Raw genomic sequence first — 9338 nt, 5'->3', positions numbered from 1 at the left:
TTAACATGGAATTGCACTGTGTTTTGACAAAAGACTAGCATTCATAGGCACAAGTTACAGTATGACATGGTAAACGATGCGACTGAGAGTCGAAGAATAGAAACCTGTAACAGATCAGCCAACACCACCGGGCGATGGCAGGAGGGCCAGCCCACAATGAACCATTCACCTTTTCTTTGTATGTGACAGTTTTAACTGATATCCAAAGGTCGACTAACAACTTTGTTCTATGGAGCAGGTTTCAAGGTGTGTGTGAGAGGCAGGTGGTTCAGTGATGCTGCTGTGGTGCGGGCGCAGGGGGTGGCTGTGTCTTAGGGCACTGGTAGCACTTGGCGAAGAGCCCGAAGGTGTCGACCTGGTTGATGAAGTTGGTCATGCTGGCCCACCCGCCGATCCCGAAGCCGACCACGAGCACCCACCCCACCACGAAGGCGTTCACCGCGTACATCGCCGCCCAGCTTGGCAAGAACAAGGGCGGCTTCTCGGCGGCATTCTGCAACCACAGCCAAGACGCAGGACGATGTTGAACGCTGTAGCAGTACTCGCTTACTAACTAACCATCGAGACCAGATGTGAAAGCAGATGGATGGTACCTGTCGTGCAGACTGCGTCCGGTAGGTGAGCATGTGAGCCAGAGCAGGAATGATGTAGACGGTGAAGCTGACGAGGAGCGCGCCCACCGCGGAGTTGATGGGCCCGAAGAAGGGGAAGACGATGGCCAGGAACCAGATGGGGATGACGACGGGGAGGCGAGCCAAGGCTCGCAGGCAAATACTCCGGGTGTCGTGCACTCCGATCACCTTCTCCCACACGAAGTAGAGCGGGGTGCAGGCGAAGCCGAAGGTGATGAACTGGTGGATGAGCATGAGGATGACGGCGGCGTCCCTCCACCCGGACCTTGGCAGCAGCGAGAAGGCGTTGGAGTGCGTCAGCAGCTGGTCCCCGAAGGCCCAGTACACGGCAGCCGCCGACGGCAGCGTCAGCGTGAACACGTACAGCGTCGCCAGTAGGTAGATGTACTTGAACTTTTGCGGCCTCCACATGGCGTGCATTATCTCCCTGTGGACACGAACAAGTGAGCGCAGCAGTAAAAATTTCCCCGCCAGGTCACCATGCGGGCGGGCCCCCCTCGCCCAACCCATGGGCATCCCTGGCTCGTAGTACACAGGTGACTCACGCGTCTCCCTGACACGTACACCTGAGACTCAAGTGTGGAGCACTCACACGGTGACCGCGTGGCCGCCGAAGGTGTAGAGTATGTTGGTGGCTCCGGTGAAGTACAGCACCAGCTTCGTCGGACCCGAGTGCGCCACGCCTTCCGCCTGCATCAGCCACCCAAAGAAGAGCATCATTGTCATGATTCCTTCCCCTCTTCCACACAGCAGCGATACTATTCGGGGCCGAAGTGGGGACGAGAAGAAGGTCATCGACCAACAAACCAGATTCCAAGCTGAGTTCATCTGATCCTCCACGCAACATGTTTCTATTACCGTTTACTTTCACTACTCTTGTTGTGGATGATGCTATGTTACCTGGCCGTGGACGACGGCGGCGATGGTGAGGTACCAGGCGGTGTAGGTGGTCATGCCGAGGCCGAGGAAGGACCATAACCTGTAGTTGTGGAAGGAGGGTATGAACACGGTGGTGGCGCAGCAGGCGCCAAAGATGTACGTCCATGTCCTCTTATCCAGCCGATCATTGATGTAGTATATGTTGCTGCTCCATCATCAGACCACAACAAGCAGAACTTCCATGTATCAACGAGCAGTTAAGATCCAAAAAATTGGAGGAAAGAACGAACCTGGCACAGGCGATGAGCTGGATGACTGAGCCGAAGAGGAGGAAGGTACAGTTGAAGGCGAGGCCGGCGGCCTTCCAGTACCGCCCCAGCAGTCCATCAAGCACCTCGTACCACTGCACGTAGGTAGAGGAGGAAGATCAAGGAAACATAAAGGAACAGGGGAAAAGTAGGAGCAGAGGAAAGAGAGAGCTCGTGAAGGATGCAAGAAAGCAGGATCTGACCTGGATAACGTGGTTGCTGAAGCTGACGTTTTCCTTCTCCTTCCGAGTCCGGTACTCGACGTAGAGAACGCTGATGAGGTACGCCGTCCAGCTGCCCATGATGCCATAGAACAGCTGCAGGATCACCCCGGACAGCATCCCCAGCTGCGAGAACGAGTACGGCAGCGTCAGCAGCACCTGCGCCACCTGCAGATTTGCCACCTCTTTAGAGGAGAAGGCACACAAACTGGATTCTTGGTTAATATGTGATCGGCCGGCATGGAGTACTTGATTGGAGGAGCAGCTGAACCAGGCATCCCAGGTGGAGCCGCCGTGCCAGAGGAGGCTCTTCATGGTGAACGCGGAGTCCCTCCCTCCGTCCGCTTCCTTGCCGCCGCTCCCCTGCTCCATCTCACTGTTGAAGGCAGCGATGCCGCTGGCCACGATGGCAGCCTCCTCGGCTTGCGTCTGCGGCGGCATCTTTCCTTCCTCTGCTGAAGCCTCACCACGGGCCTCCCTTCACCGGTCTCCTCGTCCTCCCAACAGCAACAGCAACAGCGCCAAGGAAGCCGATCCGATCTACCCACGCGTTTCGAGATATGGATAATAGAGAGAAACACGACAAGGATCACTGTAGACGCGAGTAGGACGTCAAAAGACACCACAGTCAAGAGAAGAGCGATAAGATAGGGGGAGAAAAGGGGAACAGCGAAGACACCCGGAGATTTAGTTCTGGTGAGTGACCGAATCAACATGAAGCAGCTGCTTACCTCTTATTACTGGGCAAGAAGAGAATTCAACCCAGGAAGAGAGCAACTCCGAGCAGATAAACGCACCAGCCGACGCTGACGCTGCTTAGAGCTTATGCGTTAGAAGGTGAGGAGCAGAGTAACGCGCGTCCTCGCTTCCCTCTCCGTAACAACACTGCAAGGTGGCATTCGGCAAGCGTGACGGCGTGCGCAGGTTGTGCAGCCAAAAGGGAAGTGGCAGAAACAGAAGAAAAGAGACTCGAGGACGGAAGCGAGATGAGACGTACTCCTAACCTTTGCTTCCGTCGCACTTCTCGTTCGAACACTGACCGAGCCGTCCTTCCTTTTACTGTTCGAACCACACACGCTCTCTCTACGCCGAAGAACCGCAGTAAATACACGCGCTTCGAGCTAGAAGCACGAGAAGAGATGGGAGTGTTGGTGGCAGCCTTTTAGCCGAGATGCTCTTCGTCGCAACAGCAGCAGCAGCAGCAGCAGCAGCTTGAGATACAGAGGTTGGATTCGTGGAGATGAGTCGATCTCTGGATTTTGATTGGCAGTCTCCCAATGGTCAGCGGTAGGAGTGGCTGCAACCTCTTGACTTCGCTCGGTAACTTTCTGCCCTTTACCAAAGGTTTCTTAAGCTGCAACCATCTCTCTCTCTCTCTCTCTCTCGCTCTCTCTCTCTCCCACACACGCACAGTCATCAATCGTCCAGCATTATTACATACACAGATCATTCTTAGCTAACGCACTTGCATTTATCTCACGGCATTTAATGCCTTTTAAAACGGTGAGGGCGACTGCCGCATCCATCAATCCCCTTTCTTCCTTCTTTTTGACCCAATTATGTCTCATCATTCTTCCTTCTTTTATTTCCTTTTGCCTTTTCCACCCCATACTCGCTTGATCTCTTTTTCTTCTGTTTCCAACACACCCATTAGCTGCTTCTTTTTATTCAACTGTTTTTCCAACACCTCTCTCACCCAAATCTGTGGTAATAGAAAACGCCAAAGAGGCCAAACCATAGGAGTAGGAAACTATCAGTCATGTCTATCCTTATACACTTCGAAAATATTATTTTTATTTTTATTTTTTATACAAAATAAGCGACGAAGACCTCATTAAAATTGAAAAAATATATATATGATAATTTATCGAAGTATTTACCAATTAAATTAATTAATATCTTTAAAAAAGTAATTTAAGAGTGATACTACTATCAAACACTCAGCTAGCTAGCTAGCTAAGTCTTTTCTGCTTATTTTTAATCTTATATATATATATATATATATATATATATATATATATATATATATATTCCATCCTCCCTATACAATTTTCTCATTAATGTCAGTTAATTATTATTTATTTTTATTATATTTCAGTAGTATCATATGATACAAAATAGTGAATTATCATCTAATTGAATTTTGAATACTAATTCTCTTATAAAAGAAAAAATAGTGAAGACGAGATTTAAGTCCTATATATATATATATGTGTGTGTGAAAGAAAACTGAACAAGAATATATGAGAAACCTGAACAAAAACACATGAAAAAAATATATATATGATAAAACTAAATAAAAATATATAAGAAATCTGAACAAGAACATATGAGAAATATATATCTGAATAAGAATATATGAGAAATCTGAACAAGAACGCATGAGAAAAAATTCGACCAGCTTAATGTGATAATGACTAATTATTTGCTTTTGGACGCAACGTCATGTGCTTCATGTACCTCGGAATCTTGCACAGCATTGTTAGGAACTAAGACCATCAACAACATCTTTAGATAGTGAGAGTCATAATTTACATTTGACCTAAATCCTCCCCCACCCAAATTATATAGTAATGCTTCTCGACGGGACGGGAAAGCATGACTCGTTAGTAGGAATGGTCAAAAGGCCTTTGATTAGGGTTGCCAATTGGGTTTGGTATGTCCCATGTTTCCATGGAAAGAAATCTTTTCGAAGTAGCTTTATGTGGCGTCAATTCGGAATTTGGAGAACTCTTTTCTACATTTAATCCTAAACAATTGGGACATTGTACTTTTGTTTTTTCTTTAATGTTGTTGTAGTGACGCTTTGTGAATGATGCAAGATAAGAAGGAAGTAAGAAGATGCAAGATATATCTATTGAACGGAAGACGAGGAGGAAGCCAATAACATCTAATCTGTAGATTTAACGATGCACCTTAAAATCGTCGACGTTATGCCATCTTCATCTCCTCTGTTCGATCGTCCATCTACACAAACAAGTATGTCGATGGGAGAGTTAAAGATGTCTATTTGGAGAAGGGTAAGTAGAGAGATCCCTCCTCTCTACTTATCTGGCTGTGGCTTATTTGGAAGTCATCTAATGAAGACTTTTTTTATCTGAAGACAGTGATAAGATAGATCAAGTCCTCGTTACTTACTTGGGATCCTCCATTGGAGGCTGATGTAAGCTTAACTACAATGATTACTGGGATTAAGGAGACGATGGGATACGTAAATCTGATATTTCCGTGGATGTAGAAATTTGTCCGTAGGATATATTATTATAATCACTGATGATTTTTTTTTTCTCCCTTAACATAAGTCAAATAATAATAAATAATATATATATTTTTAATTTAATTTATTAATTTTATAGTTTGTGCAGCAAATAATTAATTTACTTCTTAATCATGTCAACAAATTAGAAGTTGTATCAATCAATTAAATTATTAATTGATTTATTTCTTATTAAATAATATAATTTTTAGAAAGTAAATAATTTAAATTCTATTTTCACATGTGAATCATAAGAAATAAATATTATAATTATACCTTTGTGTGTGTGTGAAAGTAAAATAAAAAAATTAAAAATAAAAATTAAATTAATGTTTATCTTTTGAGGAGAGCTCATTCCTTATCGAGCTCGGTAGTGAGAGACTTGAGTAAAGGATTTCAAAGAGAGGTAAGATCATCTATTCTTTTAGGATTTTAAATTCCAAATCAGTTTTATAAGGATTTTAGATTGATTCCATTAGGTGTTAATTAAATTAAATTTGATTTAAATTAATTGAATTATTTGAATTAGGGTTATGGTTGATCAACGAGAACTATTGAGAACTATTGAGATATTGATGTCTTATGTCTTTATGATTTGATGAATTTAAAATGTTAATATGAAGATATCATTTAAAAATAATTAATAATTATTTTCTTCTAATTTTTAGATTAAATTAATAATATTGATGTGACTATGTTGAGTAATCTATATTAGAAGTATAACCTATGAAAAAAAAGGTATGGATCCATTACAATGTGAGGGCCATAAATGGATATAGTCCGGTAGATTATAATATTTTCTCATACTACTTCTTGAATATATACATGAATAAATAAATAAATAAATATAAATAAGTAACAATGATTAATATATATCATTGCCTAACTTTAACATAAGAAAATATCTTCTCGGGAGGCATACTCGATATAGGTCTCGTTACAAGAGAAGAGACAATACAACATGGTTCGATTCTACAGTGAAGTTCAAACCTTTGGGCATCAATAATTATATTGGGAAGATTTCATATGAATTATTAATACACGTTGGAGATTGGACCTCAAGGGCAGCCACGAGCACGAATGATCTTTTTATATCATATAGTTTATACATGATATAAACTACAGTGTTCCCAATCTATATTGTTCGTTTATGATATGTCGATTTTGAGATACCAATATAAGAGCATCGGTTTGACCACATAAGAGCATCAGTAGCTTAAACTCTTACACCAGTATTAATGTTGGTTTTGAACAATGTCATCACTAACTTTGGTCAAGCATCTATATATACATCATGAAACATCACATGCTTTGTTGCACATAGAGAATGCCTGCACCTTTCAGCTTCTGCAGCTCAACCAGGATAAGAAACCACTTTTCCCCTCCTGTCTCGTTCCATCTGTATGCATGCACAGCGTCTATCCATTTCACTGTCCCTTACCAGCAGTACATGATGATGATGTATGCCCAAGCTTATGTATACTTAATGTGGACAAAATCGAGTGAACAAGGCACCAGAGAGCAAAGGAAAGGGTCTCTTTCTCTCTCTCTTTCTCTCTCACTCTCCCCATGGTGGATCGATCTGATTGAAATGGAGGGACCAAATTTAGAGTCCTCCGCACTAACTACTGCCTGCTAGAAACTCTGAGCAATTTGGTCCTCTTCTTCTTCTTCTTCCTCCTCCTTACTGTGACTCCCACATGCATCATCCACGTACTATATGAGCACCGACAGAGAGCAACACTACCTCGGACATGGCATATGTATTTTGTTCAAAGGAATCATTTAGCATAAGATTTGAGTGCAGTGTTTTTAGAGTAAACTAAGAAGCGAGTCTTGAGAATATCCCATCGATCTATGTTGTTCTTTGCCGAGGCAACATTAGCATCAAGTAGAAAGCAATAACCCACCAACAGCAATCTTCCAAGTAATTAATCTTCTATGCATATCCACTCAAGTGTGTTCAACACTAGTGTGATTGATTCAGAAGATCTATAAACGAGTATGATCATGTCGCGTGGACAATCTCAATCTGTCGAGTAATGTGGTCATAAACAGTGAAGACAACTACTAATGGTCCATTTCTCGCTCCATTTGACCAACACACCGAGACATATACCTATTGCAACTCTCCAAATGCATCCATAATTGCGCACCCGAGTGACTCTCGATCATCGCTGGTCCAAACCGCAGCATGTTCATAGCATATTTGAGAGAGTGAGAGAAAGAGAGAGAGAATCAACAGGAGTTGGAAGACCGACCTGCTGCCTTCCTCCCGTGTAGTCGACATCATCAACCCGGTGCAATCGCCAGGGTTGCGTACGTACGCGCAGCTCGTGCTCTGCTGCAGCGTTGCTTTACGACAGGACAGGAGTACTGGGAGATGAGATCTGTGATCATGGAAGGCGGGTGGCGAGCCTCGTTCAAAAGAAGGTAGATTGGGCAGCGAAAGGTATCGTCTTTCTGGTAGGTGGTGGTGGTGGTGGTGGTGGGGTGGTGGGGGGATCGAAATCGAGGGTTTTAGTGGCGGATACCAACCACGGGACCACGACGATTTGCACCAAAAAGTCAAGCACCGCCATGCCTAGCTAAGGAGGCCATGAAAGGCATCCCCCAACCGTGAAAGGGGAAGGATTCAAAGAGAAGCATTCGCTCGATGGCGACCCTCAGTGCACCGCTCTCATCGTATCTAATTATAGCTTGCTTTTGGCTGGACATGGCTGCGTGTAGGGAGGGTGACCACGATTTTTCGGTTCCCAAACCGCCGGTTTTACTTCCATCCAATTTCGATTATTGAATTGATTTAGTTTCGATTTTAATTTGACCCACTAATTTAAATTAAATAATATTTCATCAAATTTAAAATCCAAACTTGTGGTTATGGAAATGGTTTAGTTTCGATTTTTAATTTGACTCATTGATTTAAATTAAAAAATATATTACAAATATTCAATCAAGATTTAAACCCAAAACAATAAGTTTTAAAGTAAGATATTAATCAATATACTGTAAAATCTATTTATATTTAGTGGATTTGAAATTATCAGTCCCAATTTAATTTTTAGGAATCGAAATCGATCCATATTTCTGGTTTGGTTTCGAACCATCGAATCATTGATCTAAGCTAATTTTGATTTTGGATCCATCCGTCTCCAATTTGAATTGGTATTGACCTAGCAAAGCTGCTATCATACTAAGATTGGATCTTAACTTTCGGGCATTAACTAAGCCCGGTATCTTAACTTTCCTCAATTGTTATGAAGAAAATAAGTTTTCAATGAAACGATATTACAATTCTACATTCAATGAGTGACTATCTATGAACTCTTGTATCCCTGTATTGTATTTTGATACTAAAATTGAGAAATATTTCATATGATATTAATATATTCCGAAACATTTCATACGATATGCTCCGAAATATTTCATATGCCATTGATATATTCCGAAACATTTCATACGCCATTGATATGCTTTAAAAATATTTCATATGTCATTGATATGCTTCGAAAATGTGTATATCAATGATGTATGAAATGTGTATATCAAACATTTTATTATAATATTTTCAGTAATATTATAAAAATATTTTTAGAATATTGAATTTATAATATCTTATACTATTTTCAAGAATATCAGAAAAATATTATAAAAATAATTATTTTAAATTACATTATAGTGTTCCTTTGGTATTATTGAAAATACTATAATTAGCGTTACTGGAAGTGCTTTCGAGGGGGAATTCGCGTGAATGGAAGCAAATTACAATCGACGCCTCGCCTCGCAGTTCACGCGTTATGTCATACAAATCCCAACCGAAGAACTCAAGTGGAGACAAAAGCTTAAACAGAAGACCATGGCGTTGCTCCAACAACAGTCTTTGTCCTGTGTGTTATCTATACCGCTAAGCAACTGAATCATATTGGAAGTTTAAGTCACGTCTGTGCTGCCACTGACACACATTGCATGCATGCACGTAACTCCACCTGTTGTGGTTTGAGAAAGAACGGAGATGAGTTGACCGAGTGGACCCGTTGAAGAT

General features: G+C 42.2%; 1 protein-coding gene across 3 annotated transcripts; it reads right to left on the bottom strand.

Annotated features, from left to right (window-relative positions):
• LOC135618580 (auxin transporter-like protein 4) lies at nt 1-3419 on the bottom strand. Of its 3 annotated transcripts, none has more exons than XM_065119564.1 (9): nt 3038-3419; nt 2772-2925; nt 2290-2632; nt 2023-2208; nt 1802-1914; nt 1533-1716; nt 1225-1322; nt 594-1059; nt 1-493 (listed from the first exon to the last, which is right to left on the bottom strand). In XM_065119564.1, exons 3-9 carry the CDS (start codon nt 2479-2481, stop codon nt 269-271), a joined length of 1464 nt encoding a protein of 487 aa, XP_064975636.1. In that variant the 5' UTR covers nt 2482-2632; nt 2772-2925; nt 3038-3419; the 3' UTR covers nt 1-268. The 3 variants fall into 3 exon arrangements, with proteins under 3 accessions (XP_064975636.1, XP_064975635.1, XP_064975637.1); XM_065119563.1 differs by having other exon boundaries at nt 3045-3419; XM_065119565.1 differs by having other exon boundaries at nt 2290-2580; nt 3045-3419.
• Nucleotides 3420-9338: the final 5919 nt, after the last annotated feature.

This window comes from Musa acuminata, chromosome BXJ2-8 (genome assembly GCF_036884655.1).
Source record: "Musa acuminata AAA Group cultivar baxijiao chromosome BXJ2-8, Cavendish_Baxijiao_AAA, whole genome shotgun sequence".
Classification (NCBI taxonomy): Eukaryota; Viridiplantae; Streptophyta; class Magnoliopsida; order Zingiberales; family Musaceae; genus Musa; species Musa acuminata.
The sequence above is the reverse complement of the archived record's forward strand: the minus strand, read 5'-3'. Positions and strand labels throughout refer to the sequence as shown.

Bases quoted from the DNA above. Each gene is read 5' to 3' on its own strand.
- LOC135618580 (XM_065119564.1), bottom strand. From the start codon at position 2,481: ATGCCGCCGCAGACGCAAGCCGAGGAGGCTGCCATCGTGGCCAGCGGC. The intron at 2,209-2,289 runs GTACTCCATGCC...GCAAATCTGCAG, and splicing joins TCAGCTGCTCCTCCAATCAA to GTGGCGCAGGTGCTGCTGAC. The intron at 1,717-1,801 runs GTTCGTTCTTTC...ATGATGGAGCAG, and splicing joins CAGCTCATCGCCTGTGCCAG to CAACATATACTACATCAATG.